At 45.1% G+C, this 13,502-nt stretch overlaps 1 protein-coding gene across 1 annotated transcript in view; it reads left to right on the top strand.

Annotated features, from left to right (window-relative positions):
• MDGA2 (MAM domain containing glycosylphosphatidylinositol anchor 2) overlaps positions 1–13,502 on the top strand; it is a gene marked incomplete at both ends in the record, with an annotated part of 309,306 nt that overhangs the window by 294,470 nt on the left and 1,334 nt on the right. The window contains 3 exons of the mRNA XM_079537937.1: positions 4,278–4,433; positions 5,496–5,654; positions 12,190–12,320. Of these exons, the coding sequence (XP_079394063.1) occupies positions 4,278–4,433; positions 5,496–5,654; positions 12,190–12,320 (446 nt within the window). The remainder of the gene's footprint in view (positions 1–4,277; positions 4,434–5,495; positions 5,655–12,189; positions 12,321–13,502) is intronic.

Below are 13,502 nucleotides of genomic sequence, written 5' to 3'. Positions count from 1 at the left end.
GCTGAAGGTCTTGTGAGATGCATTAATAATTAATCAGGGCTCAGTTTAAAGCTCGTGGGAGCTGAAGGATCCAATCTCATTGACTTAAGTGAGCAGTAGATGAGGCCCTTGCTAATTAATGTATTAAACATATACTCTCTGATGTTAAGAAAAAAAAAGCATTGCACTCCCATGTGCTTCCCACTATAATCTTCTATGATTTTAAGATCTGAAATTGTCTCATTTTCAGAATGTCTCTATTGTACAGTTCAAAGCAGCAGCTCTGCCAGGCACGTGGCTCAGTGCAGGTGGCACCCGAATCACCCTTCAGGTCAAGACCCTGCTGGCTCCAGGGAGGGAGACTTCTGGCAACCTGCCCACCATTTCCATCCTCTGCTTCTGACTCTGTCTAGCTGTGCACCTCTGCTAAGGGGAGAGTTTGCCCACTGGGAGCTATAGGGCAGCCGGTGACATTTCTTTCAGACGACCAAAGAGGTGGTTAAATCTTGAAGGCTTGCTTTTTTCCCCAGTGACTTCTTGAGTGAAACCCTTTGAGGAGAGAAATCTGCTGGGAAAGAGAAGCTCTGGCTCCCACAGCAAATTCAATCTCATCTTTATCCTAGCTTTCTACAATCTCATTTTATGTCACTGAAAATGCAGGATGAATGGTGATGTTGTATGTTATATAACACCAACCAGCTTCTGATTCTTTCTAAACCTGTTGGGCTGAATTCTAACTTTATTTACACCACCGTGAATGAAGAGTAAGTGCTCTATTCAACTGGGGAAAATATCTGGAAACTGAAGGCACACCTTCCTGCTCAAATTCTGGAATAATCACATGGCAGAGAACATTCATTCTCATGAGATTTCTGCAGTAGATAAGGAAGTAGCATCAAATGACTGAAAAACTGAGATTTTGCCTTAGAGCTACTTTCGTGTGTGTGTGTGTGTGTGTGTGTGACATATAAATAAGCTGTTTAATGGAGCCAGTTTATAGTAGACCAAACTACTGTATACTGTAGACCAGTACCTAAAGGGAGCCTATAAACAGGAGGCAAGCCAAATCTTTGAAAGGGTAGATAACAACAGGACAAGGGGAAATGGTTTTGAGTTGAAGGAGGGAAGATCAAGGTTGGATGTCTCACACTATGAGAGGTGAGGTGCTGGAACAACTGCCCAGAGAGGCTGTGATGCCCCGTCCATCTCTGGAGGTGTTCAAGGCCAGGTTGGATGGGGCCCTGGGCAGCCTGGGCTGCTATGAAATGTGGAGGTTGGTGGCCCTGCATGGCACAGGGGGGTTGGAGCTTCGTGATCCTTGAGGTCCCTTCCAACCCGGGCCATTCTGTGATTCTGTGATTTTGTGATTCTGTGATTCTATGAACATTTAAGAATTTTGTATCGGTGAGTGCAATTGGATGTTACACTTAAATAGTGGAAGACATAAGATGTGAAAAAGTCATTCAACTTGAATTTTATGGAAAAAGAATTCATATTAGTATGAAAAGCCTTGCACTTTGAGTGCATATTTTGCCATGATTGGTAATAAATTTATTTAATAACTTGCATTAAGGGTTTGGACCAACAATTCACCTCTGCCCTTAATGATGTTTGAGACCATTTTTGGTATCCACAGCTCCATCAGTTCTCAGTCCCCATCCCCAGACCTTGCCTGTCTGCAGGGATGGGGCACCACCACCCCTCTGGGCAGTCTGTGCAGTGCCTCACTGCCCTTAGAGTGAAAAACTCCTTATTTCCAGTCTTACTCTCCCCTCTTTTAGTTTGAAGCCATTTCCCCTTGTCCTGACAGAAGAGACACTGCTGAAGAGTCTGTCTCCTCCTAGAGACAGTCTCCAATTCCTGCACAGGGGAAGTATAGAGCTAATCCCAGGGAACTACTTCCCATTTGTATTCATCTGTTATTTTTCACAAGGTGTTTAGTGCCAAGAATATTTAGCACTAACCTTTTCCAGTGCATTCCAAATGGCAGGGTTCCACGTGAAACTGGTATTTTCATATTAGATAAATGGCAAACTTTTACTTGCCTTTCTTCATCTAGCCTGAATGCATTAATTTGTTTCACTTGAAGAAAAGGCTGATGTGGATTTTGTTCTGCTGATGTGGTGGAATTTCTTAACGAAGCTCTGAGGGCACACTGTGACACGGAAATGCAGCTTTTAAGCAACTGGAGGGGCAGCGGTAGGAACCGCTGAATAGCTGGGAATGCTTTGTCTTAAATCACTTTGCTGGATCTGATAGGCAGAATTTTACTCCTTTCGCCACTGTTTGGCCTTTTCATTTTGTCTCACTGTGTAGAAATAGCACCTTGCATGCTGTAGGAAAGGTGTGTATAAGTAGAGGCCCAATGTAGTGTCAACCAAGCAACGCACGTCAGAGTGCTTCCTTGGTGTCGTTGCTCATTCAAGACTTTTGTTAGGGTCTTTGTGTTCTCCTCCTGCTCTTGGGGACAACGATGAAGGTGTTGGTCTGCACCCATTCTCCCTGGAAGGACTTTGGATGGAGTTCACAGCCCAGGTGTTCTTCTTTCATGTGCCCATCTGTCGAGCAGAACTGCTGTCAGGCCAGTGTTTGTATTTCTCCTCCGTCGTGCTTATGGAGCTGCTCCTGTGCCGAATGGTTTTGCGCATCCCCTCTTCATCATTCCAAGTTCAGCATTCAAAAAGCACTACCTCCAGAATCAAACTGAAGTCCTGAAGTGGGATCCTCATTGCCTTGATGCCTTTCAGCCACGTTTCTGAGTTAATTCTCCTGGAGGATCTAATAAAGGCAGTAAATTGATCAAGAAATCAAGCCTGAGGTGCTCGTGGGCATGGAGGCTTCTGTGGACTGGGTTTTTGTGGCAACCTGGTGTTTGGAGCAATGCTTCGTGCTGACTGCTATGCAGCAGGAAGTTTTGTTGCTCAGCATGAGCAGAGGCAGAATGAGGAAGGCTTGGAAAGCACTCCTAATGCACCTGGTGGATTGGGAGGAATTGTCAAGCCTGCTTTTTCAGTTTGCAGCATTATATGATTTTAAATAAGCTTCAGAGCAGCATCCTTGCTTAGCAGTACATATCCAAGCTAAGCTCCAGGTCCTTCTGTCTTTACTGATTTGCAGTGAAGCTCCAGTGGCTGAAGTGGATTTATAGTTTACTGAAGCCCCAAACCTGCAAACATTTATACACCTTCTGAATTTAACTCAGATGAATGGTGCCTGGTGTTAGAGTTTCTCCTAACAATGAATATAAATTGCACCCCTATAACGAATGCTGTAGCTTACACAGTATGCAGACAGCTGCATTCTCCCAGGAGAAGAGAGATTTGCTTGTTTTCTCAGATAAATCAATTGACTTTGCTGGAAGAGTAAACTCAGCAGGAACTGCTCGTGTGTATAAAATTAAGCTTTTGCACATTTTACTACACGAGGCCTCATTCTGTTCTGAGATGAAAACTGAACCTTGAAGTTCTGGTTTGTTTGGTTCCTAAATGCCTGATTATAGGACTTCCCCAACCCATCGTAACCTGGAGGTGGGATCATTGGGATGGTGTCTGACAGACCTGCTTCACAAAAGAGAGGATCCCAATAATCCTGATTGGGGATCCATGTCTACTCTAAATAATATTTCCTCTTATTCTAGCCATTCTTTGTTTTCCCAATCCTATTGACAACTAAGAGGAATTTAACAGACACCACACTGCAGACCACATTTTCCTGTTGAAGAGGTGCTGTACGCTTCTCCTAAATGTTCTTATCCCTAAACCAAATAACCTACTGCTTCCTGTTTTTCCCACACCGTTCATGTTTTATAGACAGTGCTATCCATTCTTCTCAGCTCTTTAGAAATCGTAGCTGGGTCAGTAGAGACAGTGTCTCTAAGGGCTGTTACTTATAGGTGAATAGGTGAGGAGGATCTAGACAAGATTGAAGATAATTAATTTCAAGTAGCATTAACACAGGATGATGACGGTGCCTTTTTTCATCAGGGTCACTTAAAAGAGAACACACAGTCAACAGTAGAGAATGATGTAAAATAAATGTATATCTGTTTCCAGTGCTGCTAATGAGCACCAACCTACAGTGTGTTTGAAAACAGTTTGGATGTGGTGCTCAGGGACATGATTTAGCCAAGGGTTGTTAGTTAGGGTCGTTTGGTTAGGTTGGACTTGATGATCTTTAAGGTCTTCTCCAACCTGAGCAATTCTGTGATTCTGATTCTAATACATCTGTTCTCATGGAGAGGTAAGCAAGCGTTGAGTGCTATCAGGCACTAAATCTCCTCTCATTTGCTGTGTTGGCAGGAGAGTTCCACTGTGGGTTTGAGGATGGTAACATTTGCCTTTTCACTCAAGACGATACGGACAACTTTGACTGGACAAAGCAAAGCACTGCCACTAGAGACACAAAATACACTCCCAACACAGGGCCAAACGCAGACCGGACTGGCTCCAAGGAAGGTAAGCTCCAGGGTGCGCCCGTTCCTCCTGCACTGGGAGCTCTGCAGCTGCTCTGGGGTCGGGGATCTCCATCCAGCTGTGTCCTTCCAAATCACACCAAGATAAACATGCCTCAGGGACCTCAGAAGGAAACTGCCAGAGCTGAGGCATGCGGCCAGTCCCTATCAGAGCCCGCTAACAGCACCATTAACCACCTTGTATTATTGCTGTTGTGCCATTTCCAACCGATAACTTCCACGTTACAGCCTGGTGGGGAAACAGTCTAGCACGTCTTGAACTGTTGTTCTGGTTTATGTCATTTAAATTCTAACTTGGACTCTCAGACTATCACAGTGAGGTCTTTTTGCCCCGTTTTTACTTTGGGTGTTGCTAAAACATGTAATTTTCAATCTGCTACTCCTGTTAACAGAAGTGTGCCGTCTTGACTGTGGTATTTATTTTCATTTGAAAAGTCAGACATATTGTGCTGAATTTATCAAGTACTGCAGTAACTTGAGCTATTTTATTGTGTGCCCCATGCCCTCTATTACCAAGAGGGAAAAAATCATACTGCATCATATTTGCTTGGTTGGATTAAGTAAATACGCCGTTGTTGGTGCACTTCAGAATAAATGAATATTTTCTTCTTGTGAGCCGTTGAACTGGGATTGACGTGGGCAGTTTAAAATGTTCATTGGAAGCTTTCCATCAAGATTTTTTTTTGGCCTTATTTTAAAAATTCTCCCCTCTCATTGTTTATAGGAACAAATTGCAACCTTCAGTCTGAAGTCTGAACCCCATCATAAAGATTTTTTTCTTTTCTTGAGCATATACAATGTTATATCAATATGAAGTTGTTTATGAGTACTGACCTGCAAGCCCTGATTTTACTCCTGCTAGAAAACATCTCTGAATCAGCTGTGGAAAATACATGGGCTCAGTGCACAACAAATACGACCCTGAAATCGTGGTGTTCTCAGACGAACGTGAAGAATTAACCAAGATAGCCTGATATCTTCCTGTGTGTGTATTGTGTTGGTGTTTTAAGACCACAACATAACAATTTTCACTTGTCCTTCCTAGGTTTCTACATGTACATTGAGACGTCACGCCCCAGGCTGGAAGGGGAGAAGGCCCGACTCGTCAGTCCTGTTTTCAGCGTTGCTCCGAAAAATCCCTATGGAGCTACGAACACAGCCTACTGTTTTAGCTTCTACTATCACATGTATGGACAGCACATAGGTAGGAGAGAGCCGAGGACCTTGTCTTTTCACTTTGGGAGAGATAGCAGGAGAAATGTCCAGATTTATGGAAGGGAAACACAGGATCGCTTCCAAAACCAGCTACAACCAAGGCTGGCAAGAGAGGCACCTGAAAGCATTCTTTTGGTCATAAAACTTTTCCCCACAATCAGTATGCCAGCAGGAATCCTCTAAGGGTTGACAAGAGCATGTTGTGTACACATGGGGTTTTGAGCAGGGACTCTTGAAAGTGTGAAGATTTGCAAAGGCTTTGCCCGGTTTTGAGTGTTTTTTGCCTGGTCACGGTGTGTTGAATCTCTCCTTGCAAGTTAAGAGATGAAGCAATTAGCAGCACAGCCCTTGTGCTATGCAGCAGCACATGGGTCCTAAAGGAAAGCCTTGAACAATTCACTCAAAAGCTGTGGGAGCAGATCTCTCCAAGGTGAATCTTTAGGTCTATTTTTAGTCATAGCTCTTTCAAGATACAGGTTTAATTACTTTGCACGGTGTTAAAGAAAAAAAGAAGAAGAAAAAAAAAAGTGTGGGAAAATGTAAAAGTATAAGCCTGAGCCAATTCTTCTAAATCCTGTAAATCCCTGTGGGTTCTTGGTACTTACCAGTGCGTTGGGAGGCTTTCCAGTGCCACGCTGCCCTGACTCGGTGTATTTTATAGATATTTTCAAGGGCAAGAACATCCTCGTAGTGCATTCTGGTGGTTGCTTTGGGAAACATTCAGCTGCCTGCAGGCAGAGCTCAGGTTATAAATAGAGCAGACAGCTCGCTCCGTTCTGTTAGCTGTCTGCACTGCTGAGCACTCAACGCAGCCCCCGGTGTAAATTCTGCTCACTCCGTGTTGCAGGAGGAACTGGAGCCATGCCATGCTGAGTGAATGAAGTGCAGAGTGCTCCTTGAGCCTGCTTCTGCTATAGGACAGTGAAGAGCAGAGTTATGACCATGAAGGGTCGAAGAGTTCTTCTGGAACTTCTTAAAGTTAGGATAAATATAAGAAAAACAGCCATTGAGGTTGACATCCGCCCACAAAAAAGTGACCCCTAATTTTTGCAGTTTTGGTCTTTCTCCTGGGCTGCCTTTCTGCCCTTCTCTATTTTGGCTGAAATTGCTCTTTTCTGTGTCATTTCTTGAGCTGACACATAGAGTGCTGCCTGACAAAGGAGCTGACCCACAGACGAAGGTGGTGACAGTGACAGTTAGTGATCGGGTGTACGACTGTACAGGTTTGGTTCTTTATGGTGATGCAGACACTTGGATGTCAAAAAACAAAATCCCTCAGTGTCACTTCTCTAATGTTAAAAAATATAGATGACATCATTTTAGCTACTGTGGTCCTGTGGTCTAGTTTTGAAAGCAGAGAGGCTGTGATGCCCCAGCCATCCCTGGAGGTGTTCAAGGCCAGGTTGGATGGGGCCCTGGGCAGCCTGGGCTGCTATGAAATGTGGAGGTTGGTGGCCCTGCATGTGGCTGAGGGCTTGGAGCTTCGTGATCATTGAGGTCCCTTCCAACCCGGGCCATTCTGTGATTCTGTGAACAATTTTATACAAAATTGTTCTGTCTCCAAAGACAGAAAGATGATAAATTAATAGTGTCAGCCATGTGTTTGAATGCAGGCACCGTTACTAAATTCAACATTATCATATTCTGACAAAACGTTAGAAAGCACATGAGAACACAGAAAGCATCCAAGAAATGAATTATGAGATCAGCAAATGTATATCATCTGATCCCCCAGGTGTGAACTCCATCACCTGTATTGCTCACATGAGGATAGTAAAAAAGGGAAGAGAAAAACCTCAGGAGTAGTGATGTTCTAAGACTTAATGATTTATGCACATGGTTATGTTAGGAATGGTTGCATTGGTGAGGTCACCATTTGAATGATTTTTGGAAGGTCTGTGGTCTTAGAAATTGCTTCATTTTTAGGAAAGGAGTTACTATATTTAGGTAATTATTATATTTAGGGATTGTTATGTTTAGGGTTTATTATATTTAGTGGAGGCTTGATGGAGTTGGTGTAGTTTGGTTAGGCTGCAGTTGGACTTAGTGATCTTTAAGGTCTTTTCCAACCTGAGCAAACCTAGGATTCTGTGATTCTGTGATTCTATTACAGCACAATGCTTTGCCCAGGCAAGTCAGTCCTAATCAGCATTTTGGATGACATATGCTCCATAACCTTCATTTAGAAGATATATTTTCCATTGCAGCACATTGTTTAGTTTCTCTTTTCATATCTATGCTTCTGAAAGTTACGTAGCTAAAGTTATCTTTATTCTGACAAAAGTTTGGCCTATGGGTGAATCTAATCATATTTTGAACAGCTATTTTAAAGCTGAAATTTCACGCAAGCAGTTTAGTTTTCTGAGCTCACCTTCAGTCTTGTGCTCACCTTCTGACCATGGAAGTAATTTCTGCCCAAGGCAGAATGCCAGTGGGCACATATAGAAATGCAAGGAATTCATCAGATTGGTAAGAATTTTCATTTCACAGTGAAGGTGTTCAAACATGGGCACAGGTTGACCAGCAGTGTCTCTGTCCTTGGAGACAACCAAAACCCAAATGGTCACTGTCCTGGGCAACCTAATGCTCTGCAACAAATTCCAGAGGTGCCTCCTACCTCAGAATTCTGTGATTCTCTGTGAATTATTTAATTGATAATATATTTTTTTTTTTTTGAGAAGATTGCCATTTTGTTAAGGATGAACACCATGTAGATATGTCTAAATCTTATTACTACACCAAATGGACTGTTTTACCATGAACCCTTGACCCTTTGCTGCTGTTCTGGAATTTGCAGCCAGTATATACGTAGAAGGTTCCTCTTACCCCTACGCAGGGATAAGCACTGCCCATCAGGGCTTCAGTATGCACTGACAGGGTGGGAGTGCCAACTGAGACCTCACACATGATCTCTGTGCTGAGGGCTCTCTCTTTCCAATGACCTTCAGCTGCCACTTCTTGACTGGTTCTCCCTGGAAGCTGGAGTGTCTTGCAAGAGAATGGGACTTAAACAAATTCCAGCCTGTTCCTCCCTTGTACCTGTGGACCACCACTTAGAGAAGATACAAGGCCGTTAACCCTTGATTTTTTTGTCCATGTTATCATAGCGTTGCTCAGCAGACTTCAGAGCTGCATGTCTGCTTTTCTATTGGGCTTTATTTTCCCTAATTATCCATAGGATTTCCAAAGAGGCTTTCCAATCAGGCTTATTACTCCCCTGTTTCCAAAACATTCTCTGTGCACATCAAAACATGTCTGCATTTCCAGCAGAGGTGCGAATGATCCCTAATTTGAAAAAATGGAGGATCATCCTAGATGCTCTGTCACTGGTGCTGGGATGCAAGCGTAGGGGAAAAGAGGCATCATCCACTGTTCTTACACGAATGACCTCGGTGACATCAATTTGAAAACATGGCTGTTGCGCTGTGCTGTAAAAAGCAGCCATCCAGTTTATCCTGCCCGGCATCCGTGCCTGCTGCTCAGGTCTTGGTGTCTCTGGAGAAGAGCCTGAAAATGTCGGTAGCGATAAGGAGTGGTGCTTGGGAGCCTTTGCAGAGAGCAGAGCGCAGATCCGAGATTAGCACTGAAGCTGTGGCACAGCTCTGGTGAGATAAGCAGAGGCCTACATCCCATGCCAGGTGGTTCGATTCAGGAGGATGAAGTGTTCTCTGCCTGAAATAGATGGCTCTTGCTCACAAGTTGGAGTTTAATTCCCAGTGGGTCTCACGGCCGGCTCTGAGGCTGCTGGCTGCCAAGGAAAGTGGCCATGCTGTTCTCCACATACTTCAAAGGGAGAAGGTGCATTACCTTAAACAGAAAGGAAATAGAAGATCCCATTACTTGATTTGCAGCAAACAATGAGCCGTTGTTGGGGGATAAGAGAATGAAGAGTCGCTGTCCTTATTATATCTGTGTATTGAGAGAGAATGAGGTTGTAGCTCCATTATAGCTGTCATTTTTTAAGCCATCAGTGTTCCTGATTTTTCCATCCACACCTCGATGTGGAGCACTGCTAATTGACTTTGTGAGAACAGCCATTTTTCTTATCATTAGAGCCACTGGGAGCTGCTCAGGTCTTGGCTGCTGAGCTGTGTGCCCTGCAGATCCCAGCCCTCTCAGTGGGATGATGCCAAGAAATGAATTTCCGTCATTCTCACCTGCTGCTCCTGGATACAGTTTGGGTCTCTGACTCCCATCTATCTGGAGCTCTGAATGTCTGTATCTATGGGCAGAGTCTTGCTGGGCACACCTCAGTGAGAATAACACAGCCAACTTGTTCTCCCCACAGCACTTGCAAAGGCAGAGCACTTTTCTAAACCCTTCTTGGAAGAACATATTGCATTTCAAAGCTAGGCACTTGTTGCACATCACATTTTGGACAGGTTTGTGGCCATGAGGGACAGGGACAGAAGAGAAGGCATAGGGGAAAGCTGAGAGCGGCCATTCAGCATCTAATGGGGCTGTAAGAAATAAAGGGATGGAGTCTTCAGCAGGGGCTTTTGTGACAGGATAACGGTTTCTAACTAAACGAGGGGAGAGTTAGATTGGAGATAAGAAGTTTTTTGCAGTAAGGGCAGTGAAGCACTGGCAGTTCTCCCAGAGAGGCAGTGATGCCCCATCCCTGCAGACAGCCAAGGTCAGGGGATGGGCTGTGAGCACTGATGGAGCTGTGGGTGTCCCTGTGCACTGCAGGGAGTGGGACCTGTTGGCTCGTAAGGGTCCCTTCCAACTCAAACCATTCTGTGATCCTATGATCTGGTACAGGAATGGTTATTTTATGTTTGAAGTAAGACTGCGATCACCTGGTATTAATTTCAAGAAATTCCATGACACTGGGAGGCTGGGAGTGATACAACCAACCTTAAATCTCTGTAACCTCAGCAGTGATGGATTTACATGTTTTTCTTACCTAAATTATTTAGTGATTCCACGCAGCCCTGCAGCATGGCAGCCTGTGCAAATGGGTGAAATAATTACCAGCTCTCCTTCCCTTCTTTAATATTGGCATTGCTTTTAGTCTTCACGAAAAGAAACTTTCTGTGTAGTGCTGTTACTTCAAGTATTGCTGTCTGAAGTCCTGCCTCTACTTCTGCCTTGAACCCAGCACAGTTGTTGAAAACAGAATGGTTTGAATTGGAAGGGGCCCTAAGAGGTTGTCTGGTCCTGCTCCCTGCAACGAACAGGAACACCCACAGCTCCACCAGGTGCTCAGGTTTTTTGAGGAGAGAATGGGAGAACCAAACATTTCTCTTCTGCACGTGGCAGGATGAGGTGTTTTTGGTGTACCCATAGCAGGCAGAGATGGACTATCACTGCTACAATCCATTCCTCCTTTGTGCAGCTTGTTCACCTTCCATGAATTTGGAAATAAATGCTGCAGGAGGGACCAGCAGCACCACCTCCCAGCTCCTTCCCAGGAGATGGGCACCCTGCTGAAGCAGCGTGATGAGAATACTCACCGCTCCGTTCCCCTTTTAGCTCATGCTTTTCAAGGCACTGAGTTTTGCTATTGCTCGAAATAAGAAGTTTTTATTAGCAGGAGCTGAGTCACTCTGCAGCTGCCTCAGATCTGAGAGGTCTCCTTGCAAATGTGATTTGTGCCAGCCTCCCAGATGCCACTCCTGACTCTCTGAGAAACATGGTTTTGTGTGAACCTGGCTGTCTGAGCATTCTTGAAGGCAGATGCAGTGATTCCCATAGCACAGAGACACTGCCCCACACATCTGCAGTCAGAACGGTGAGCGAGAAGAACAATACCTCCAAACAGTGATTTGCTGAACTCTGCTCAATGAAGACAGTGCTGCCTCTTGGTGCTCATGGGCAGCCTGGTTTTTGCTCACAGCCCATCAGAGAAGGGGGAGCACTGCAGAAGGGAGCTGAGTGCTGGGATCTGATACTTGCTGCAAAGAACATTTGTCCTGGAAGCAGAACCTTCATGGCCAGTGGTGGGGAGACACCCAGAGTTGAGGTTTGAGGTTTTTTTTTCCTGAGGATTTACTGAGGTTCAAATGAGGACTGTCTTGTCCTTGCAAAATGCTTCTCACCAGGATTAAAGGCATCGTACCTACCTCAGATGCGTTTGTATTAGTAAACCATGTCCAGGGTAAAGAAGTTGGATATTTGGGTAAGGTGGCTGGAGATGCCTCCTTTGCACTAATGCACAAAAAACTCCTTGCTCCTTTCCCCCCCGAAAGCCATATGTACTTTCAGAGCTGCTGGGAGCAAGGGACATGGCTCCCTGCCTCAGGACCCAGCTTGCTGCTGAGCCACCATCCACTGAGAGTTCACTTCACCACGGCACAGTTCTCCCAAGTGTAAAAGTTTTTTAGTATGGGATAAGAAACCCTCATATCCACCTCCACTGTGTTGCAGAGATGTGTTCCAGATGTGCAGCACAGGAGTGCATTGTCCCAGCACTCCCACTGGTCCAGCACCCAGCCCCAGCACAGCCTGGCCAGCTCAGGCCCTTACTCTCCCAGCTTGGTTCTCAGCTCACCAGCTCACCTCCTTACCCTCTCTTCCAGGAAGCTTGAATGTTTACCTGCGACTGAAAGGCCAGACCGCGATAGAGAACCCCTTGTGGTCTTCAAGTGGAAATAAGGGCCAGCACTGGAACCAAGCCCGTGTCAATATCAACCCCCCGACTTCATTCCAGGTAAGGGACGGCGCTGGGCTGCACGTGCTTTGCAGTGCCCAAGCAGCACCAGGCGCTGCAGATGGAGGCATCAGGTCTGGGGCACGCATTCACTGACCCTTGTTTCTGACACAGGATTTCACAGCATCATTTCAGCCCTGAAAGCTGCTTTATGGACAGGTAATTGCTTTCCTTGCTGCAAATAGGTGAGCACTACAGAGCTTAATCATGCACACGTCAGTGGCAGAACAGCAGCTATTTCCTCTGAGAGGAAAAGCCTTTCAGTTCTTAGACAATGCTGTTAGCTGGTATAATATATGTATATATCTATATAATTTTAGACTACCAACTGGAATATGAAATTATTTCCTATGAGAAAACGTTTAGGGTCCATAGTGTAAAGTCTTTGTTAGATATCTCAGAGAACACTTGGGTTTTCCATGAAAAAAAAAAAGGATCCATCTTTGCAGCGGTGCTGCTCAGAGCTCTGGCAATCTGTTTGCTTCTCTCACCACACGCTGTGTCAGGCTTCAGACATTTCAGTTCTGGTTTGACAGTGAGATGCTGATAACTTCTTAGAAGCAGCTCTTGTTTATGCCATGAGCTGTTTCCAAATGGAACAGGTCCTAAACATCAGCTGCTGGTTCCTGGGATTCCTGGGGCCCCCTAAAGAGACCATTTCTTTGGGAAGAGTCATTGAGCAAGAACCAAAACGGCCATCCTGAACATGTGGGTTGGGTTCACTGCATGGGTAGATGCCAATCCCAACCTTTTGTCTTATCCCCATGTGTGAGAGGCAGTGATGGAACAGAAGTGCTTTAGCATAGGCAGTCACAGAAGCGTTGTGTGGGAAAAAATGAAAGGAGAATTAGTGGAGAGGGATGTGCAAAGGGCAGCATGATGTGCTTGAGATGAACAGAGAGGGATGGAACTGGGCAAAAAGACTGCAGGGAGGAAGAACAAGGGTGTTGAAATGCACGATTGGGAAGCTGGCTTGAGAGACCCCTCAAAGACCATCTCATTCCAACCCCTCTGCCACAGGTAGGGCTGCCAACCTCTAAATCAAGCACCAGATAAGGTGGCCCAGTGCCCCATTTACACCCATCCAACCTGGTCCGTGGGTGATGCTCGTGCCTTCTGTGGTTTGTAAGGGTGTCTTCCACTGCTCTCAGTATTTACTCATTGTTTAGTGAAGGTTATTCA

This window comes from Tetrao urogallus (assembly GCF_951394365.1).
Source record: "Tetrao urogallus genome assembly, chromosome: 6".
In the NCBI taxonomy this organism is placed as follows: Eukaryota; Metazoa; Chordata; class Aves; order Galliformes; family Phasianidae; genus Tetrao; species Tetrao urogallus.
Note: the sequence above shows the minus strand (reverse complement) of the source record. Positions and strands in the feature narration are given on the sequence as shown.